Source organism: Sebastes umbrosus, chromosome 9 (assembly GCF_015220745.1).
Source record: "Sebastes umbrosus isolate fSebUmb1 chromosome 9, fSebUmb1.pri, whole genome shotgun sequence".
NCBI lineage: Eukaryota > Metazoa > Chordata > Actinopteri > Perciformes > Sebastidae > Sebastes > Sebastes umbrosus.
Window position 1 is genome coordinate 16518124 of NC_051277.1, and position 23564 is coordinate 16541687.

A 23564-nucleotide genomic window follows, 5' to 3' on the forward strand; every position below is an offset into this window, starting at 1 on the left:
ATAAATAAATAAATAAGGCTGCTGCAGCTGTAAATAGACTTCATGGTAGCAAAGCTGCTGTTTTGCATCACAGGCAGACTTTGACAGATCTGGTTATAATGCTCGTTAGACTAAGCAGCTGTCACCTACATCGCATCGGATGCCCTCAACTCGAGTGACCTGGATGTGAAACAGGAATAAAAGGCCGTATCTCGCTTTTATTTTGACACACCGTTAACAACCCTCTCCTTATAAACAGACAGGAGGGTGGCTGCTGCAGGAACACAGCGGTGGAGCTAGAGCTAACTTTACATCAGCAGATTTCCTTCTTTTTTACCAACATAATACACCTTGAACAGACCATGAACGGACTTGTTAGGTGCGTTTTTAACCGGCTAAACTAGTAGTCTCGTGACTAATGGAAGAGGAGCAGGAGACAATGTTGTTATTAGCCAGTTAGCTCACGATAGCTAGCAGCTAGTTAACTAGCATCAAATTAGTGGGCTGAGTTAGCACCTTCACACTAACTCAGCCCACTAATTTAAACACTATTACACTTGCTTATTAGCTTATTGGATTTATCTGCTTAGTGACAGGTTTGTCCAGTGAACACATTTCAGTGTTTATACCCATTCTCTGCAGCTATCTATCTAGCTAACCAGTTGTGCTGATCAGCTGCTTGATCTACAGTCTGCTGCTCGGGGTGTCACTGCAATCTGTTGGCTGCAGAAGAAGAAGAAGAAGTCATATTGCAAAAAAAACACATATATAGCTTTTACTACTGTTTTAACTGTCTGCAACCATGGCTGAAGAAGCGTTTGCTCTGCACCTTCTGGTGTGGAACAATCAGTACCTGGAGCTGGATCGAGAGCTGCAGAATAAAGAGGTGAGTGAAAAAGAGGAGAGGAGAGGAGGCAGCAGCTGATGATGATGATGATGTGTGTTTTTACAGTTGTTGGGTGTCTGCACACTGCATTGCGCTGCTGATGCTGCTGCTGGTTGTTGTTTGGTTTCTCTGCAGCAGGATGTGGAGCGCCTGGATCCGAGAGGGCGCACCCCGCTGGAGCTGGCTGTGTGTCTGGGCCACCTGGAGTCCGCCAGGGTGCTGCTCAGATACACCTCAGACCCGACACACAACAACACACAGGGCTGGACCAGTGAGTGCTCTGTCTGTCTGCACAGTGTGGCTCCCTAGTTTCATGCTCTGAAGGGCTGGAATAGAGAAGCACTTTTTTTTATAATGTGGATGTATGTGTTCAGTCTTGCAGGAGGCGGTGAGCACCGGGGACCCTGAGCTGGTGCAGCTGGTGCTTCAGTACAGAGACTACAAAAGGGCCACTGAGAGACTGGCGGGCATCCCAGAGCTGCTCAGCAAACTGAGACAGGTAAAAACTGCTTCACAGTCAGCCATTTGATTTGCCTCCAGGTTTTAAACTACCTGTTGCACAGAGCAACACATCAACCACATCAGCAACCTTTACTATCAAAACAGCCATTCTAGGCAACAAAAAACCTGCCTGAAGCTGCAAAACATTTGATCATTGTGATGAAGGTATCACAGTTTGTAGTCTAAGTATATAGTATGTAAGTCTAATGCAGTGAGGGCCAAAGAGCAAATGTACTACGGAGTATTAGGGCCACATTGAGGGAAAAAGACATCTGAGATTTCCAAAATAGTCATATTATGAGAAAAAAAGTAGTAACATTACGAGAATAAAGTCATAATATTACGAGAAACAAAAGTCGTAACATTATGAGAATAAAGTCATAACTTTACGAGAAAAAAAGTCGTAATATTACGAGAAAAAAAATAAAATAAAACGTAAAATTACTAGTTTATAATATTATGATTTTATTCTGAAAATCTCCAATTTATTTGTTTTCCTCAATTTGGCCCTAATACTTCGTCGTACTGTCGTACCATAGACCTATAACAATGATAAATAAATATGAAAATGTAAACAAAGAACAGTAATTCATTTCCATTTTGAAAAAAACCACAGGGAGCCACTGGAGAGGAGCTAAAGAGCCACATGCGGCTCCGGAGCTGCAGGTTGCAGACCCCTGATATAAGGGGACTAAATCCCAACAAACCAAATGGGGGATAAAGAGTATTGTTTGTTGTTGTGTGAGACAATGTGGGACACATTACCAAGGCTGAGAGGTAGTCTACCATTTTGATATAATGTCTATCTAACTTAAATAATAAACATTTCTATTAATGTCGTATTCCCCCCCCCCCTGTGTGAAAATGAAAAATAACTGGCAAATTTCATAAAAAAACTCTGAGAATCACCTTCCACCGGCTTATAAATACTTATAAGTAGTTTCACAGTCTTTGTTGTAGCTGCTCTTCCTTTTCTTTGTGGTAGTTTCCATCATATTCCGCCTAAATCTGCATAGCTTGTGACTTTGCGGTGACTCGCAATTTATTCCGTTGGGCATAGCGTAGCAAAGACGGTGAAATGTTAACCTGCACTTGACCCACGTGTGCGCAGTTTGACAGCAAACACAGCCTCGTGTAGACAGCCTTCCCTGCTTTCTTCACAGCCATTGGATAAAAGAAAATGTGGGACATTGTCTCAATATGTGGGACGTGGAACAAGGGATAAAAAAATGCTGTGTAGTCCCTTGTAAAGTGAGACACCTGGTCAGTGGTCACCCTACAACCACACCTTAAAGCTTTGTAGTCTCAAGTCTCAAGCTTGACTGAATCAGGAGGCACAAACATAAGATGACATGGAACTTTTGCTTTTGTAAGTTAAGTACAAAAAACTGTTTCCGTTTGGTCTCTTCCAGGCGCGGGACTTCTATGTGGAAATGAAGTGGGAGTTCACCAGTTGGGGTGAGTGTGTGTGTGTCATTAATGTCAGAGGTCAGTTTCAGCACCACAGTGGTTGGACAGCTCCCCCAGCATCAGCAGCTGGGGGAGCTCACTCAGTCAGTCAGTTTGAAAACTGACCTAAACACAAAAAAGGGCTCGTAAATTTCAAACTGTAACCCAGTACAAATTACTGATACCCTTCCTAAAGTGTTATCTGTAATGTATTTAACTAGGGGATACATCAATCTGGATCGATGTATCCCCTAAACAATACAATACAGTTTGCTTGCTCCTATCTGTTTTGAATAATTATAAATGGAATACTTTGTGTATCTTAGATGTTGGTCACAATGCAAACATCAATTTAAAGGGCATCACGTTTTCTAAATTGTGATCGTCAATTGTATGTTGACCTTTTTTTATAAAGTATATGAACAGTAAATTCATCTATAATGAAGTGCTATATAACAAGCTATACGTTGCATCTTCCCATGTAAAACTGCTTTTCTTCTCACTGTACATCCCTGTTTGGTACCTCATTCTCTTCGTCTCTTGTTTTTTAAACTGCTTCTCCTCTTCTTCAATCTTCCTCTCAGTGCCCTTGGTGTCGAAGGTGTGTCCCAGTGACGTCTACCGGGTGTGGAAGAGCGGCTCGTGCCTCCGTGTGGACACCACCCTTCTGGGCTTTGAACACATGACCTGGCTGAAAGGACGACGCAGCTATATCTTCAAGGGCGGAGGTCTGTGTGTGCTCTTAGAACAGCATCACATACATACAAATAACTGAACAGCTTAGGGGTTAATGGATGGATGGATGAATTAGTCATGAATATTTGGACCCACTCTGAAAGACATAAAGACAACTCTGCTCAAGGCTTAAATGTGTACTCCTCTTAGACGAAGGTGCCATGGTGATGGAGGTGGACCACGAGAAGCAGGTGGTGTACACGGAGCCACTTGTGTTGTCTCCCCGTGACGCGCCCTCCCTCCTGGCAGCCATGCAGCCGTCGCAGGAGAACACGGCCCAGAGACTCACATCGCCCATCGTCTCCACGCACCTCAACACACGCAACATTGCCTTTGAACGGTAACAAACGCGTCTACCAAACTTGATTTGTTTGTGCTATCATGCAGATATTTGCCTCACCATCCCTCTTTATGTATCCACGTATGTACATCAGTTAACAATACACAAATGCTGTTAACCTCTGTGCAGTGAGCCCTTACTTTATCTCTTTGCTTGTTTAAGGAACAAGTCGGGAATCTGGGGCTGGCGTTCTGAGAAGAGTGAGGTGGTCAGCGGGTACGAAGCCAAGGTAAGTGACCGCGGAGACAACCTAGTCTGAGATGTGGCTGAAACACATAGTTCCGACCATTTGGAAGTTAGTTTAGTACAATTTTGTGAGCATACATTATACAGCATTGCCTGAAAGATCAATGGGTGTAAAACAGACAAGTAGTAACAAATACTAGTTGATTTGATCCATACCAAGATGTTTTATTAAGGAAAATAACAGGGTAACGCTTTCTATTCCCATGTTTATCATTTTATATCCATTTAATCCATTATAAACATGCTTATAATGTGTTATAATCTGCTTATAGCACTCTATAATTATAGTTATAAGCACTCATAAATATCGATAATGCTTTATAACAATAATCACAACACATTATAAAGCATGTTATAATGACTTATAAGGTCATAATACTTCATAGTTGTTGGTCACTCACTGATATTTTTTTTTGCAAGGATCATAGTGTGTTATAATTCCCATAGTTGTAACACAATAATCACTGTTATAATGCATTATAATGTGATTATAAGTCACTCTAAGAGGTCATTGTTTGCTTTAAGTAAAGTGATATTTTTTTTAAATCTATGCAAGAACAACACACAACGTTGTGAAATAATTTTCTTTACGTTTCATAAAGCAAACAAAGACCACTTAGAGTAACTTATAATCACATTACAATGCATTATGAAATATGTTACCAGAGGAAAGTGTTGCCAAAAGTTTTAAATCATTCTTAAGAAAATGTTTGATTTATACAAGGAGGAATGTGTCTGGATGAGAGTAGCACAGGAGAAGGGATTTTGAACATAATCATTTTGTTTTTTCAGGATTGTCCTTTTGGAGATTGAAAATTATTTTTACAAGGGAGACGCAGACAAGAAAACACTGTAAAAAATGACAGACAAAACACAATCACAACATGCTGTTTGCTCTGTCAAAGATAGAGCAGGAGAGACTCTTAATACCTATTTATTTATGCATTTATACAGTTTAAAGTTACAGGTAAATATCAAAAACACATTCATAAAATACTTTAAAACAAGGACAACAATGCATAAAATGTAAAACTAAGCACACTTCAGGTTATTTACATACTGATTACACAAACACAACACCAACCCAAACAAATGTGTTGATACAGGAGCTTTACTTGAACAGAGTTTTTAAAGAAAAGGTGTGCGTTCAAGAGTGTTCTTCCTTTTGTGCACCATTGCGTCCAGGTTTTCAGTGCCACCAATGTGGAGCTGGTGACTCGGTCAAGGACAGAGCATCTATCAGACCAGGATAAGTCCAGGAGCAAAGGTGATTACACACACACACACACACACACACACACAACTACACTAACACAGTAAGTCCTTGTTGTGCACTTGTGGTGGGGTGTATCCATTGCCTTCCTTGTAGAGCATTAAATAGAGTGACTGTGCAGAGCAGATTGATGATGATCTCCCTACATTATTTCCACTCAGGCTCAAAGACTCCTCTGCAGTCCTTCCTGGGGATTGCTGAACAACATACAGCTCACAATGGAGTAAGAGCCTCCTCAGTACTTGTGCATCCCATCACACCACCCACACCACCTGCAGCTTTCTTTGATCAACACCGTCACTTATAACTCTGTCTCTCTGTTTCTGTCAGAGTAATGTGTCCCAGTGTGCCAGTCCTCACAACCCCACAGCCATCACATCTGAGGAGTACTTCAACCCGGAGTTCAACCTGAACGGCAGGGACATCGGACGCCCTGTTGAGCTTACTAGCAAAGTCCAGAGGTTAGACGCAGCCATGAAAAACACTAATGTTCATCATTAAAAGCACTTTCTTTGTGCACCAGTTCAATCAAAAAATGCTAAAAGTCTGTCTCTGTGTGCTCTCTAGGTTTAAAGCGACGCTGTGGTTGAGTGAGAGTCACCCTCTGTCCCTGGCCGAGCAGGTGACACCCATCATCGACCTCATGGCCATCTCCAACGCCCACTTTGCTAAGCTGCGTGACTTCATCACCCTGCGCCTGCCGCCAGGCTTCCCTGTCAAGATAGGTAGGTGTTAGAGGTCACACAACGTGGGTCATTTCCTGTGTGTAGCTAGTTACAAGCCCACCCGTTGATTCTCTACCGCTGTAGTTCTGTACAGCTGTAGCTTGTTATATATGACATGTTAGAACTAAGATAATATGAACTAAAAGGAGTCATTTCTAAGCTGTGTTCATGCTTATTGTGTGTGACATCACCCACCTGTGATTCTTACTGTGTGTTTTCATTCCCACTGCCCACTGGTGTTACAGGAATAATCAGCCATTTAAATCTTTCAAACATTGACTGTCTGTCCTCCAGAGATTCCTCTGTTTCACGTGTTGAATGCCAGAGTGACGTTCAGTAACCTGTGTGGCTGCGACGAGCCGGTCAGCTCTGTGACGGTTCATACACCAGAGAGCTCCGACGAAGCTGGTAAATACACACACTAGTTACGAACCCAATAAAATAACTGTATATACTAGATACTGTATATGTCAACGACGTAGAATTTAAAATATCGGCTCACATTTTTACAGTAGAACAAGAGTAAGCTAGCAAATTATCTATCATAGTGCAGAATACTATTATAATATGGTTTTGCCATTTAGCTTTTAATAAAGGGCTTTTTTTTCAAGTGTAAGGCAGGTGTAGTTGTTTCCAAAACAGAGCACAGGCTTGAGTCATTTCCCGAAATGATATACCTTAAATACGTACAGTAATGTTGTACCCCATCTTCACCCAGGTCAGCTTCCACCTCCTCCCTTCCACTGCGAGGTGGACCCCTCTGTGTTTGAGCCCCCCGCCGACTACACCACCCTCGGTCCGGGCCGCAGCGAGCCAATGAGGGACGAGGACGACAACCTGCTGCAGTTCGCCATCCAGCAGAGCCTGCTGGACGCCGGCACAGAGAGCGACCAGGTCTGAGTAAAAAAACAACTCCTAATTAGTCTCAGAGTTAACGTGTCAGACGTGGGAATTTATTCTTCTCTTGTTGTTTAACACCTATGTGTGGTTTTTAGGTGACCATCTGGGAGGCCCTGACCAACAGCCGCCCGGTGCCCCCGTCTCCGCTGTACGAGGAAGACTCTCAGCTGGAGAGGTGAGCTGACCTTCAGACTTCTTGTTTCTTAGTCTGTAGAATATAATGTGTAGGTCTGGACATCTCTGCATCACCACAATATTTAATTTAAAATGGTATCTTGACACATTTAACAAACACAGAGTGTCTATTTGCATCCGGGTGAGAATAATCACATTGCAGCTATTTGGCTATTTACACTCTGTAATAGAAGTAGTAATATAAAGAGGGACAAAGTACATTCAGGAAGTAGGTTGTGGTGGATGACTCGGTCAAACGCAGGATGAGAACCCTATTTTTCACATTGTCGACTCATTAGTTTCTGGTATTTAAATGATTATTTTCAGTCGCACATTGGTTAGCTTTAAGCACCAAATCTACTTGGTTAGCTTTAGAAAAAAATGTACATACTGTACATTTACACATACAGTATAGTGCGCCCCGGTCAGGTGCAAATAGTATTGTTGGCTACTGACACCTGGGTGCTAATAGCATCTGCCTAACAAATGTTGCACCTCCTGTAATTTGAAAATTGCAGAAGGTCATAACGCGATTTAAATAAAATTGATTAATTGTGCAGCCCTAGTTCACACTGCTCAAACTGGACTTTCAGTGAACACTACTGTTAACAGAGTATATCAGTTATTGTTTTAGCATCCATTAGTTTAGTAAGTCAATGTCAAGCACAGAAACCAGAGTTGTACATATGTATTGATTTCAAATTTCGGATACCTAATATATCTGTTGATTGATATTAATTCTTTTGTGTCTTTCTTTGAAGTTTTTTTCTAGATTTTTTTTCACAAGGATGAAAAATCAACTCCTAAATTTAGCCGAGCTTGAGGCTGTCATCCAAGCAGTTCAATACAGTTCACCCCAGACAGATTGTTTTTTTGGGAAGGGTTTGTTCTAAATGGGAACATTTGTAGTTGTTACTGTAGAAAGATCAGGAGGTTTAACTCGTGTCTATTCATAATTATTTCTTATTCAGGGAATCCTCTGGCTTGTGTGGTAATATAATTAAACATCTCTAAATAGAGTTCAGTGATTAGCTTTCTCTTTCCACCTTCTCTCGGGAACAGCAACTCCCAGTTATCCATCCTGTAATGTAGCCCGGCAGCGAAACGTCCCCGTTAAGACATCTTTCTTTGTTTAATAACACTTCAGTTTCATTTCTTTCTTTTTCTCAGGGCGATCCAGGAGTCTCTGTCCATCTCACTGGTCAACAGAGAGGGAGAAGACACGGCCGACCCCAGCCAGCCCGCCTCCGTCTCCCCGTCGGACCCCACCCCCACCGCCAACTCCCCGCTCTCCTACAGCACAGTGGCCGATCCGCGGCTGTCGGGACACTTCGGTGTGGCGTCGAGCTTCGACGAGCAGCTGCGTATCGCCATGGAGATGTCGTGCCGGGAACAGGAGGAGATTGACAGGTGAGGCGGGAGGCAGAGATGGTTGTGAGCATTTTTTTTCTGTATTATAAATTCTCCCTTTATTTCTATTTTTATTTTTTAAATTTCAACAGCCGTCATTGTTCTGACTAATGAGCTTTATTTCTGTCATACAGGAAGCAGAAGGAGGAAGAGGATGAGCTGGAGAGGATCCTGCAGCTGTCACTCACCGAGAAGTAATGTCACAACAACAACAACAACAACAACAATGGAGGTGCGTCTTCATTGGGGAACAATCTTCTTAATTTATTCTGTTTTTATTTTTTAAATTCTGAGGTGTTAAGTTATTGCAGATATTTTATTTGTCTTTCTCACGTGAAGGCTGCTACAACAGATTGTAAATGAGTGTGAGGTGGGAGGGATGAAGAGGTGGAAACAGGTACTCTGAAACACACTCACAGTGAAGGAGGAGACAAAAGGGAGAGTCTTTGTTTTTCTTTTTTATTGAATATTTTTCACAGTCTTGCTGTCTTTATCGAGTGATGAATGATCCTTAAACTTTAAACCTATAACATGTTCCATGATAATTATAAAAATAAGAAAATACAATCTTAATGGAATAACTTATAAAAATATGATTATAACATTTGAAACATTTATGTTGGCTTACTCCTATGTGTGAAAAATAAAGAGTAATGATCATCCTGGATCACGTTTATTTTTTTTCAGTCCTATTCAACAAAGGAACAAACATAAGATTCACAGTTTGATCATTTTTCATATCAAAAATGGACAATAATTCTGATTTGTACAGTAACTGTCTCATGCAATTTTGATGTTATGTTCAGTTTTACTCTTTTAAACCACAATCACTGAGCAAAAACAAAAAGCATGAGACAATAAAACAAACTTTGAGACAAAAAACATCCATACCCATGTGTAATTTATAACAATTGGTTTGAGTCATTAATAATAAATATGACAATAATCGTTAGACCTCGTAGAAATCATAATCTTATCTATTTAAATCTGGGTGAGAAAGTTGTCTGTATCAAAGAGCTCTTATCTCTCGTCATTTAGACACAAAAGCTACCTTACCACCTGCAACGATTAATCGGTTAGTTGTCAACTATTAAATTAATCTCCAACTATTTTGATCATCGGTTTAGGCAATTTTTTAACAAAAAAAAAGTCTAAATTCTGTGATTCCAGCTTCTTAAATGAGATTATTTTCTGGTTTCTTTACTCTTCTATGACAGTAAACTGAATATCTTTTGAGTTGTGGACAGAACAAGACATTTGAGAACGTCATCTTGGGCTTTGGGAAACACTGATCAACATTTTTCACTATTTTCAGACATTTTATAGAGCAAACAATTAATAGAGAAATCAATCAACCGATTAATCGACAATGAAAATAGTTAGTTGCAGCCCAGTGAGCACAGTGATTTGTAAATCTTTCATCAAGAAGATAACAATTTACCTTAATAATATTCAGTGTTTATTTAATACTGTTGTGATGTGAAAATTAGTAATCCGGACTTTTCTTCTAGCACCAACATTTATATTCTAATATTTACACAACTATTGGATGTATTGCTGAGACATTCGGTACAGACATTCATGCTCCCATAAGCAGGAATTGTAATAATTTTGATCCCCTGACTTTTCATCCAGCAGCATCCTTAGGTTTTAGATTACGTTGGTTTATGACTAAATATTAGCTGAACTCATAACATCCCCAGCAGCCTCAGCCTCAGCTGTACTTTGTGTTTAGCGCTAATTAGCAAATGTTAGCATGCTAACACTAGGGCTGGGTGATATGGCCAAAATCTCCTATCAAGATGTACGTCATTTCATATCACGACAACGATGTGCATCACGATATAGCATGTTTTCTGGTAATTCAATAAATAAATAGTCTATATGAAATAACAACATGGTAAAGCCTATCTTTGTATACTCCTATGGGAATTAAGTATTAATTAAGAGTATTTTCTAATTTAATTAATAATAATTTCAAGTTAAGTGTGATGTAAAAACAAAACTATAATCTTCAAACTATATTCCCTCAAAATATTTCACATGAGATTTTCTGATAAATTTGAGTGAGTATGTGCTTGTTATTGTCAGTTTAGACCAGTGGTTCCAAACCTTTTTCGTGTCACGGACCTCTACATTGATCAGATCATTTGGTCAGGGACCCCCATTTGATGAAATTTTGCTTCAGGGACCTTCATCCGAAAAGATTTTGGTTGTTAGATATGAATAAATCTATAGCTGTCAACTACAGTTGAGGAGATAACCGAGGAAGTGAAACCTATGATCAGACTAGTCATTCTTAATGACTCTTACTCACATTGAGCACTTCTATAGTGAATTAAATGGTGGAAATAAACTATTCCCCATTTTTCTGGGGACCCTCTGGAACTCCTTCAAGGACCACTGGGGGTCCCTGGACCCCTGGTTGAGAACCACTGATGTAGACTTCATAATTGTGTATCACAATATTTGATTTCATCACGATACGATTCCATTGTAAGACGATAAATGATCACATTAAATTATCGCCCAGCCCTAGCTAGCACACTAAACTAAGAGACGAACAGAAGAGAGAACAATCCAGTAGGGCTGCATGATTATGGCCAAAACGATAATCACGATTATTTTTTATCAATATTGATATCACGATTATCTATCACGATTATTCATTGATTTTAGCGACAACATATCTTTATTATAATTTCACATTAAAATAAACTGCTTTCACTTCCATGCTGTGCTACATTCCTGCAAATGTACAAATTAGGGCGGAACGATGTTGGAAAAAACTGACATTGCAATATTTTTTTCCTGCTATATATATATATATATATATATATATTGCAATATGAAAATAATACAGGAATATTAACCCTAACCTTTTGTTAGCTGGATTTTAAAGTTAAATGCTTCAATCTGGTGCACTTTGAGAGCAAAATTAGCAACAATAAGAGCTAAATAAACAATTGTATGCTCTTAATGTAATCATAAACACATTGTTGTATAGATAATATCTATACCCAAAAGTGAAGCCAAAACATCTCGATCACCGGCTGGTGGCTGTCTGTTAGTTTAGGAAGCGATTGATTTAATATGCAGCAGAGTTTTTTAAGAGTAGAGCACGCATTTTAAAACTCAGTATCTCAGGCGATCATGTTCATTTAACTGTCAGAAGCCAAAATTGTGATCGCGATTAATATTCAATAAAGATCATTTCAGTTTGATTTGACACATTTTTAACTTCGTCCAGTGCATTTTTGAAAGACATTAAAAGTGGCCGGAAGCAGGGGAGCATGTAATGTCTCAGCTGATGTTAAAAGTTAAACATTAAATGAGAATGTGACGACGTGTGAGGTCCTTACCGAGCAACAACAGTGCATTCTTCATGTCTCTGAACTATTTGGCGCCCACTCTGCTGTGCCTGAGTGGGATTTTTCTCTTGTTTGATTCACATATGCGACGACTTCCACTTTGTCAGTTTCAGTGTACAAGTTCTCCCTCCGTAACTTTAAAACTTCCCGAAGCTCTCCATCCAATTGAACTAGTTTAGAGAAAAACATATAAGTGTTACTCATTTATAGACTGACTTTACTCGCTCATATGTACACCTTGATAGTTAAACGAATGTTCAGTCATTCTCACCTATCTTTAGGTTGTGATAACCACACTGATCATCAGGAACCACGTATTCACCCTCTGGGTTAGCTGGAGGCGGCAGAAGCTCTGCTTTGGTCTTTGAATGCTGCATAGGTGCCACTTCTGCCTGGGGTACTATTTTAGGTGTAGGTGTAGGTGAGGCGATGCTGACACACTTTGGAGCAGCTGACATTTCTGTTGAACATAAACATTGTTAGGAGTTGCGTACTCGCCACTGAGACTGTTTGAAACAGCGGTGTTCTTCTCACCGATGCGAGTGTCGTAGGGCTGAGACGTCACATAGGGATGAAGACGGTACTCTGTCTTTTCCAGGAAGTATTTAACTACGTCATCCAAGGAGGAGACGGTCACCTACAGAGAATAGGACACGTGAAGACGAGCAAAGAGAAAGAAGGAGATGGTTTTATAGAGCGCTGGGACTTACTGCTGTGTCCAGTTCAATGACGAACCCTGAGTTTGTGGAGGTCACTCTGTAGTTCTTCATGACCGGCCCACTGAAACACAAACAACAGGAGGATTATTTGCTGACTGCTGATTTGGCCTTTTCAGAAACAACAACACATTGATTCTTTGTACATTTAATATGAAATGTACACAAATTGGAATGAGTAAAAAACAACAACCGTAGCATCTCATGATAATTACATCACACTGACGTGCAAATGATCCATATGCTAATGAGGGACTTTGTTAAAGGAACAGTGTGCAACATTTCGCAGAATCTATTATCAGAAATAGAATATATAATATTCATGACTATGTTTTCATTAGTGTCTAACCACCTGAAACTAAGAATCGTTGTGTTTTCGTTCGTTTTTAAACTATTATTTTAATCTGTAGATTATTTTTTTGATTATTCAATTTGTTTGTTGGTCTATAAAATGTCAGAAAATGGTGAAAAATGTCGATCAGTGTTTCCAAAAAAACCCAAGATGACATCCTTAAATGTCTTATTATGAAAACAGTCAAAACAGTAACCTAATCTAAATCCCCGCATTAGTTAGCTGTACATTTGAGACAGACCTGGGCATCACTTGTCTGAGGGTCAGGGCGTAGTTGTTAGCGAGGGTGGACGGACGGAGGATGATGCCTCCATTCTCGGGGTTTGCCTCCAGCATTCGCTCAGCCTCCTGCCGAGTCACGCTGAAGAAACACCTGCAGGAACAAAAAGAAGAAATAATAAAGACTTCCTCATTGCCAGTGAAGGTAATAAAGTGGGGTTGTTTCAGAGGGCAAGGGATGAGAACATGCTCATTAGTTTAGCATAACGGGAAGGGATAAACTGGCAGCGATGCCAAAGGTTCTCAAACACGCACCCTGTCTGATAACCAGGCAGTTGTTTTTTTCATCTACAGACTCTCTAACTTACGAAGGAATCTCTGGGGCGCTGGGTTCAGGCTCGTCTTTGGGTGGTGGAGTGGAGGGTGAGGGCAGTGGGGAGGGTGAGGCTGAGACGAGGAAAGATGGTCGGGGTGGGAGGGGTGGATGCGCCGTGGGGGGCTTTCTTATCTTCTCCTGGTCCAGAGCATCCTGCAGCAGCAACATCTGGCCAGGCAGCAGCTGCAGCTTACTGGGAATCGTTTTCTGTGGGGAAACAAAGCTTATCAACACCGTTTTACTCATTTTTATTACTAATCATCATCATCAATTTTACACAATTAGTAACAGCAGGTTAGAAAATACATCCTGGTATGTTGCTTGTTGACCTCTGAGAAATCAAATTTGTCAACTCTTCCAGCAGATCTGTGACCTGCATGTGTTTACTCAGTAATGTTGCAAGAAAACAAAAAAAAGAGTGTTGTTGACATACAATGGTGCAGAAAACAGCTGCGATCCAGCCACACTCAAATATTTACTGACGCAGTCTTTCTGTCAGATACAGTACGTTATAGATTATCTGAACCTTTATCTACAGTTTGCAGATATTGCTGCTTCCTTGTTTGTAATCTTACGGTCATTATGATAAGAGTCGTTAATATGAGTCTTAAGTTTGTCCCGAGAAACATCAAGAGCCAAATTATTCCCTAATCATTAACCAGGAAATACTTGTTTCATGATGTTTGTTCAGCTTGGCTTTGTGTGTGAAATAGGTAAAATATTACACACAGAAAATAATTATTTTCAAAAAGTTGGAGTGCAAAAAAACACACAAGGAAAAGTTGTGCTGTTGCATCACAGAGTTATGTATAGTAAGTAATACATATATGTATAGTTACTAATACTTGTCCTTGGAGCAGGTTTGAACTCACACATTAAAGGTTGGGGTTGGTAGTATTGTTCAAATACATGTTGGTTATATTTGTTGAAATTCTCAATACATCCTGACAGCAATCAATAAATCAAAACCTCCTGACAAAAAAAAAAGAAAATAAATCCGGTGTCTGTGGCTGTCGCAGGACTGTAATAAACACATCCAATCATTTAATTCGGGGCAAATGATTGGACGGGCAACCTGCCTGTCTACCTGTGCACACTCTTTGCACGTCGCCAGAGTTCTCCACAAGCTGCTAGCTTGACAGCTGTGAGTAACAATTGCAAAGTTGTTTACGTTCATAATGATAATTTGGGGGGAGTTGCTTTGGAGGGAGACCTGAAGGGACTCTTGCTAGACTTGGGGACTTTATGAGCTAATGCTGCTACCTACGGTTACCTAACGGTTGGCAACATTGGGCTCGGTTTTTCAGCTGGATCTTTTTTTAAATCTAGCGTAGTCTTGCAGGTTTTTTGAGATCACCGACCCTGCCTTTAAGGGTTTGTTTTTGCTTTTGTTACGAGCACTCAGCAATACACGATTATGGCCTAAATGATGATCATGATTATTTTGATCAATATTGAAATCACGATTATATATCATGATTATTTGTTGATTGTATGGACAAAATATGTTTATTGCACTTTTACATTTAAATAAACAGAGCACTGGGCTGCACGGTGGTACATGTTCTCCCCATGTCAGCGTGGGTTTTCTCCGGGTTCTCCGGTTTCCTCCCACAGTCCAAAGACATGCAGGTTAATTGTTGACTCTAAATTGCCCGTAGGTGTGAATGGTTGTCTGTCTCTCTGTGTCAGTCCTGTGATAGTCTGGTGACCTGTCCAGAGTGTACCCCGCCTTCACCCAATGTCAGCTGGGATTGGGTCTAGCCCCTCCGCCACTCTGAATAGGACAAGCGGTTACGGATAATGAATGAATGAATAAACAGAGCACTGCTTTCACTTCCATGTTCCAGTAGTCTGTATTATTCTCCTACTCCGGACTGCAGCAGCAACATTCAGGATAGTTTTTCACAGGCTGCATCACTGTAACATGACAGCTCCCCAAAAGTGAAGCCAAACCATCTTGAGCGCCCCCTGGTGGCTGGCTGTTAGTTTAGGATACGCTTGATTTGATCTGCTGCAGAGTTTATATCACGATCGATCTTGTTCATTTAATTGTGGGAAGTCAAAATCGTTATCGCGATTAATATTCGATTAATTGTGCAGCCCTAATCCCACATCAACCCATCACAGTGTGTCTTTAAATTGTGTGTATGTGTTTGCTTACTTTGACCACAGTCAGGATGTAACCCCTCCACTCCTCTCCTGTGTCAGAGTTGTCCATCTGTCACACAAACAGAAGACAGTTCGGTTATGTGCCACAGTCCATTTAAGTTAAGTTTTTATTAATTCAGTTTTTGAGTTGCATGGAGAGAAAAATCCGACCTTTAGCTGCACCTCCTCTGTGTGCAGGGTGAGGGTGAAGATAGTCGGTGTCTTCCTCTGATACGGAGAATCTAACTCCATGGACTTCAGCTTCTCCAGGTCCAGCTTCTCTGTGTACTGACAAAGTAAACAAGTATTATTGCGTAATAAAACACGTATTAAGTGATCTAAAATAAGACTGACTTATTATATGATTACAAGAAAAACAAATCTGTTTCTGTTCTTTCTGGCCTCTGTATACTTTCTTATAGCCCTTCAACAGTGTTGTCGTTGCTTATAAGGCTTAACACTGTACATCTATTCTCTGGGAAACAATTGTTAAATTCACAGCTTAATTCATGATTTGTTATTCTAGAAATCACAATACTTCTGTGTTACTTGTAAAGCTTCTGTTTGCTTACTGTGTCCTGTGTGTCATCTTTGTAGAGAAAGAGTGTGGCTCCACGGAGCTCTGCGTAGTACTTCTTGAAATCCTGAAAATCAGAAAGTTGTCGTTTTGGATGTTTTTGACACAACATTCACAAATTCAACAGAATTAAAGGCCGTCCTAAAACCTCATATTGAAATTTCAGTAACACTTAATTTTACAGGTCTGCAAATTTCATGGTAATTAGGTGATAATTAGCAAGTAACCTATTTGAAATTACTGCCAAATTACCCCAATATTTACCTCAAAATATACATTTATATTATTTAATAATTATATTCTGCTATTTCCCAATAACTGGTAATTTATTTAATACATTTCCAGGAAAATAATACAAAGTTAATTGATATTTTTTATTTCCATGTCTGCTGATAAATAGATAATAATCAGCAAATAACTTCTTTGAAATTTCTTAAAAGACTCCCTGAATCATGACATTAGCTACCAGGTTACGTTTGTGCAGACAATAAGTCACACAATGGTGATATTTGTGTCTGATCAGAAGTATCTTCTATTAGTTTTGGTTTTCCACCTCTGATGAAGAGCAGCGCACAGCTGCTAAGGGCCCTATTTTAACAATTATATGCTATTTTAGCATATAATTATTAAATAATGTTTATAATAAAGTAATTTTTGATCAATTTTGAGGTAAATATTAGGGTAATTTGTAAAATGAAGTGTTACCGAAACTTCAAACATCCCCATTTATGACCCATTTGGTCCTCTTTTTCTTATATACACATTTATCTGCATGCCTTTTCCCATCTTCATAATCACCTTCTCTGTGGCGAGTTTCTTCAGCAGGTGTCCAGAGTAGTAGAGAGGCAGATCTGTGATAGTGGCCCTCCTCTTGTGGACGACTCTAGCTGGCACAGACATCCTCCAACTAAATCTGTGTGCTTCTTCTGTCCTGCTTTTTGGTTCAGCTTTGGCTCGCTTCACTCCTGTTTGTCATCGGCGTTGAATAATCAGCTCAGCTGGTCCTGAGAAAGTTTTGTTCCTTGTTGTTTCCTCGTGAAGCTCTCGAAGCAGTGACGGATTCACGATGAGTCTTTAGTATACCTGAGATGGTTATTGGTCTATAAACCTGCACTGATAAGCTTTTCTCTCCCCTTTCCTTCAGTCTTGGCGCTGTTTAGACTCTGAGAATGAGGAAACGCTGCAGTGATTTATAAAGAAGGAAGTAGTTAGTATAAAATATCCCAAATAAAAAATCCTCTTTTGTACTTTGAACTATAGGCGTAACTAAGAAACACAGCTTTACACACACACACTGATCTCAAGTTAAAAACCGGTCTTAATGTGCAACCCAGATTAATTATTTCCATTGAACGCGTGCTGTGAGTAGATAGGGAGCTCAATAGCAGTGTGACAAAGCATTACGGGGGATTTCTCCTGTGAGAAGTTTTCAATATTTGTTTAAACTTTTTAATGGTTTCAGTTTATATCATTGAATTGAAAGAAATATACACACCCAGTACACACACACAAAGATTTAAACCACACAGGTCCAACTAGAGGTTAACAGTTCAGTTACTGGATAAATGTAGATGAAATTCATTATAATATCAAAGAAATGTTTTCTACAAGTTAAAAAAACCCAACTACGAGTGTTGATATACTGTGAGAGGACAGAAAAAGATGCAGGCATATTGACACCTTTTCTCAAACTCCTGCTTGTTGCATTGCATCTGAAAATGTACTGACGTTATCATTTATTTATATTATTACAAATAAATATATCATGACATTACATTTACAACATGCATCCACAAAATCACATCTTTATTGCATTGGATAAGAAGTCGTGCCGTTGTATTTTTTAAACATTGTTAAATGTAAATATTGAGAATATTCTTGTACATAAAGTATTAATACAGTATATAAAGCCGATAAATATGAAGCCTTCATGAATCATTAAATGATTATTATAAACTTTCACTCCAAACAGCCATAGACTTATAAATATATGCTGTGATTAGTGACCTTATTAGTTCACTAATATTTCTCTATCTTACAATAGCTTTTGCTGAATAGAGGCCACTATGGTAACAAGTGACAATTAAGAAACTTAGTGTAAAGTGGTGGACACACTGCCCGCATGAAGTGGTGGACACACTGCCCGCATGAAGTGGTGGACACACTGCCCGCATGAAGTGGTGGACACACTGCCCGCATGAAGTGGTGGACACACTGCCCGCATGAAGTGGTGGACACACTGCCCGCATGAGGCCCGCATGAGGCTCGCGTGGTGTGTTTTTTTTAATTTCGGCGTCCGTGTAAACAGGTTAGAGTGGACACACTGCCCGCATGAGATGCGCGTCTTTTTTTTGCACAGAATTCCTTCATTTGTTAACACGAGGCTTTTATTCTGAAATATGTGCCGGACAGTGATGTGGAACAAGCAGTGACTTGGAAAGCATCATAAATGAATACAGTACGGACTTTTAATTGTGGATTATTACTATTATTTACTAATTACCACACATTTCTGAACCTTTCTCTGTCTAAAATAAATATAAATTATATTTATCATGAAGTTAAATGGCCATTAAAAGGCAGACTCTATGCAGAAAGAAAGGGCTGACAGCAGCAGCAGAAACACAGCTGACAGGTAGCTGACACGCAGCCAACTCGCAGCCAACTCGCAGCCAACTCGCGTCTAGTGTGAACACCAGACTCCTGCATCACGCAGCCACCACGCGACGTAGACGCCACGCGAGCCTCTTGCGGGCAGTGTGCCCACGGCTTAACAATAGCACAAGAGTTTGGACAATTGGCTTAAGGAATACCTGGACTTGGTCTCAATGTAACAAGCGGCAACGACTCTTCAAAAACTGGACAGTGGGCTTGAAGGTCCTTGGACTTCAGCAGGTCATTCCTGAACACATTCTGTCGAGACACACACTCCTGTGGAGTCTGCCTGTCCATGAATTAATTATGTTTATGCTGAAATGACATGCAATGTGGAATGGATATTTTTGTGCGACTGCTGTCAGTCGGTAATATAAGTTAAAATGTTTGTTGTAACCCATGATTGCTCTGCATGTTATGTATGTGTCAGTGGCGACTGGTGGAAATTTTTCCAGGTAGGGCTGTGCAACATCCAATCAATTACAGCAAACATCCCGGTATGAGTTAATGCAAAAAAGTGAAGGTATCAAAAACACATTACTACTTTGCAGTTAAATAATCAACAATTATTTTATTCCAACAGGAGCAGTAAAGAATGCTTAGAAAAACACAACAGTACAACATGTACTCAGTGGTGGAAGGTAACTAAGTACATTTACTTAAATACAATTTTGAAGTACTTGTACTTTATTTGAGTATTTCCATGTTCTGATATTATTTCTACTCCATTACATCTCAGAGGGAAATATTGTACTTTTTACTCCACTACATTGATTTAATAACTTTACAGATTCAGATTATTAAAACAAAATATAATCAACGAATAAATTATGTATTATTATAGATTAAACTACCCAGCAGTATATAAAGTCATTAAAATGAGCTCCACCTTTACCAGCTGCAACATTAAAGTGATGAACACATTAATGCATCAATAAGTATAATCCAATAATATACATTATTCTGCATAAAGAGTACTTTTATGTTTGGTACTTTAAAGCTGGAGTAGGCGAGATTGGAGCAAATATGATTAAAAAAAGTTTTATAAAACGGTTGCTATATCCTGACAGTAGTACATGAAACAGGTAACCTGAAAAAAATCATGTTCCTCTGTGTCCTCCGGTGCTCCTAACGGCATGTGTAAGATTTCACAGACCGGAGGAAAACAAGCAGTAAGAGCTGATCTGAGGTCTGCTGTCCAGCTGCCGTCTATGAGAGCCGGCTGTCAATCACTCTGAACATTGGCCAAATGGTCAAACTTGGCAGCGCTGGTCAAATATGAATCAATATTATGTTACGTTAATGCCTATTTTCTCTCCTCAAATGTTTACAGAATCATCTTGTAGTGCACGGTTTAGCTATAAAATGAGAAAGATTGTCACGACGCTGCTATTGTGAAATCTGGTGAAGGAACGCCAAGTTCCATTCACATGACCGGAGCACAGCCAATAGGAACGCTCTCTCTCTGAAATGACCTGTGATTGGTCAAAGTCTCCCGTGACGGGCTAGATGCTCTAAAGCCTGACGTCAGCAGTAGCTCGCTTGGGGCGATAAAAAAAGTCGCCCCTCTCGTATCAGATTTGAGGACGCTGATTGGCTAAGCTGCTTCGTAGACCTGCCTCCTTGGGGCGATTTCTCAGTCGCCCCAGAGCTGAGCTTCAGACATACAGACAGGCAGAGAGGAGTCAGGGGACCTGCAGGAAAACTATATATTTTGCACAGATGATTTTCTATCATATTTTACACATATTACTGGGTGCATTCCATATTTTAAACACACAAATATTGACAATTTGTATAATTTATTATTGTTATTATTATTAGTTTTTTTTTGTGTGGCTGTCTGGCTCAGGGGGGAGGGGGGGGCCACCATAGCGCCCTCTTTTGACCGGCCTGTGCATCATTGTTCGCGTTAACAATAAGTAAAAAAACTATAAAAAACACAAAAAAAACCACCAAAAAAACCAAACCAAAAAACACCCGAAAAACGAATACAATGATATCAATCACACGTTGCAATTCTTGAGGATCTTGAATTATAGCATATATTTCACGTCTATATCTATACGTTAACATGGTGAAAACGAGCAGTAAAATGGTCCTGAGAAGCATGTCACAAACAAGCCCAGGATTGGCAGCTGCAAAAAACACAGCATCACATGTGTAATGTAGCAGCAGTAGAACGTAGGACAGGAGGAACGACGAACACTGACACAGCGGGGGTATGGACTTCAGCAGACCGTTGATAAACCAGAGGAACATCTGGAGAAAACGCAGGAGCAACCAAACAGTAGACAGCAAAAATCCCAACAACCACGAAACATCCTGAGAGAGAGAGACAGAGAGAGAGAGAAACTTTTTGTCTTGTCTCAGGAAGTTGTGAATGTTTTGCAGAGTGTGTTTGGGTTAATGTGGGCTTACATAGGCGTGTGCATCATTGTCTTCTTTGCCAACTAATACCACTGTAGAAAGAAAGACATAACAACATACAGATTCATACTGTAACACTGGGATACAGAGAAAACGTTGTTCATGCATATTGAGCTCTTCTATAAGTAGTTATATGATAATGCGGCTTGGAACTTCTTTCATTCAGCACATTCATGATCAACGTGTTGTCACTTACTGAGGAAAGCGAATACCAGGAGGAAGAGACAGGTCTTCAGCAGCCATTTCTTTCTTCCTTTTCTTTTGATCTTACTCTGTAGTTCAACCTATAGTGTATTTATACCAAAAGAGATGTTCATTTGTATTTTATTTAATTTGTTTACAGTTTACTTATTACCCACAACTCAGTAATGATGTGTGATAAAATTAATAATTAAATATTTAATGTTATAAAATAGATAGCTTGTGTACCTGACCTTAGTATGACAAACAAAATAAATATCAAGATCAATACTATTAATATACATTTTTGCATTACACCTATAGCCTGTGTGTGCAGAGGTGTAGCCTAATAAATCAGGATTCATTGATTTGAATATAATTAAGTGTTTCTTTTGTCCCTGTTCAGCTTCAGTCACATGTTCTATTGATGCAAAACTACAGATTTTTTATCAAGCAATGTGACTTTAAAAAACAACCTAAACATATTAAATTAGCCTTTCAGAGATTATTTATTTATTTTTACTTTTACTGTTTCGAAAGTCTGCATCATTATTATAAGGCCTATTATCAATTATAATGAACAGGCCTGTACTGAAAATAACAGTAGCTACTTATAGATATGATAAGCGCCATCACCATCATTGGAGCCTTTCGGGTCGTTGAGACTGCAGGCTGGACAGCGGCTGCCCATTGATCCTGCTGTGGATCCATCCAGTAGTGACTGAGAGTAGTGACTGAGCAAGTTTTTCCTCTGTGTGTCAACAAGGTGTGACAGTGAAGCTAACTGGAGGCTGGCACAGGCCGAGCTGTGCCTCCCAACGCAATTGATGCAAACTCAGTTGACATTAGCCAATTTCACCAACATCTATTCACCTTCAAACAGGAATAAAACACTTAAAATGTACTAACAGGTACTTAAACAGTAAGGAGACATGATTTTCCAACTTCATTTCATCTAAGTTTTTAATGTTTAACTGATCAACCTGTTAACCTGACAATTTTTATTTTAAGTAAAACCGTTTTTACATGTAACTTTAAAATGTTGAGTAGAAACATAATTTAAATGTGTCTTCTTCATTTAACAGTGTTGTGCAAACAGCACCTGTGCAGAGGAGTGGCTCAGCAACATGAAAAATATTTGCTCAGTAATCAAAACTATGCTGAAAGCCGGTCTGTCGGCATTCCTCACCCTGATTGTGTATTGTGACCTTCAGTGTTAATATCCTTATTGTAATCCTTAAAGGAAGACTTCTCATGGTTCACATTAAGAATCTTCTGTAGCCACGTAAAATAAAATGACAAGAATACATCTGGATAATTAAAAAACTTGCTTTTGACTGCCTATACAGTATAAGTAAAGATCTACTGGAATAAGGAAATGTGTAAACAGAGCTGTGTAACGTTGTAACATTGTAATATATGTAAAATATAGAAATAGAAATAGGTAAACTTTAAATACAGAACAGAAAAAAACTGAAAAATTGTGATTTTGCTCCTTATATATATATATATATATATAGTACAAAACAGTACAAAAATATAAATACAAATAAGTGAGAACTTTTAAATTTGTCAAGTATTTAACACTCTTATCAACATGGGAGTGGGTTAATATGCTTGCTTTATGCAAATGTATGTATATATTTATTATTGGAAATCCATCAACAACACAAAACAATGACAAATATTGTCCAGAAACCCTCACAGGTACTGCATTTAACATAAAAAAATATGCTCAAATCATAACATGGCAAACTGCAGCCCAACATGCAACAACAGCTGTCAGTGTGTCAGTGTGCTGACTTGACTATGACTTTCCTTAAACTGCATGTGATTATCATAAAGTGGGCATGTCTGTAAAGGGGAGACTCCTGGGTACCCAGAGAACCCATTTTCATTCACATCTCTTGAGGTCAGAG

At 39.5% G+C, this 23564-nt stretch overlaps 2 protein-coding genes and 1 long non-coding RNA gene across 3 annotated transcripts; 1 reads left to right on the forward strand and 2 right to left on the reverse strand.

Moving 5' to 3' along the window:
• Nucleotides 1–49: 49 nt before the first annotated feature.
• ankrd13d (ankyrin repeat domain 13 family, member D) lies at nt 50–9285 on the forward strand. Its single transcript, XM_037779880.1, has 16 exons — nt 50–865; nt 1001–1136; nt 1240–1364; nt 2779–2824; nt 3400–3543; nt 3701–3890; nt 4053–4119; nt 5322–5403; nt 5571–5632; nt 5740–5870; nt 5977–6134; nt 6429–6542; nt 6853–7028; nt 7130–7209; nt 8379–8618; nt 8753–9285. Exons 1-16 carry the CDS (start codon nt 782–784, stop codon nt 8814–8816), a joined length of 1899 nt encoding a protein of 632 aa, XP_037635808.1. The 5' UTR covers nt 50–781; the 3' UTR covers nt 8817–9285.
• Nucleotides 9286–11967: 2682 nt separating this feature from the next.
• Nucleotides 11968–17660, reverse strand: LOC119494618 (signal-transducing adaptor protein 1-like). Its single transcript, XM_037780630.1, has 10 exons — nt 17179–17660; nt 16376–16447; nt 15975–16091; nt 15817–15873; nt 13645–13859; nt 13299–13430; nt 12700–12769; nt 12524–12626; nt 12261–12449; nt 11968–12159 (listed from the first exon to the last, which is right to left on the reverse strand). The coding sequence occupies exons 1-10, from the start codon at nt 17278–17280 to the stop codon at nt 12002–12004; spliced, it is 1215 nt and encodes a 404-aa protein (XP_037636558.1). The 5' UTR covers nt 17281–17660; the 3' UTR covers nt 11968–12001.
• Nucleotides 17661–20869: 3209 nt separating this feature from the next.
• Nucleotides 20870–22633, reverse strand: LOC119494611. The gene is made up of 4 exons (XR_005208253.1): nt 22282–22633; nt 21662–21749; nt 21457–21497; nt 20870–21360 (listed from the first exon to the last, which is right to left on the reverse strand). It is a non-coding gene; the product is annotated as an uncharacterized LOC119494611 (long non-coding RNA).
• Between the last annotated feature and the right edge of the window lie 931 nt (nt 22634–23564).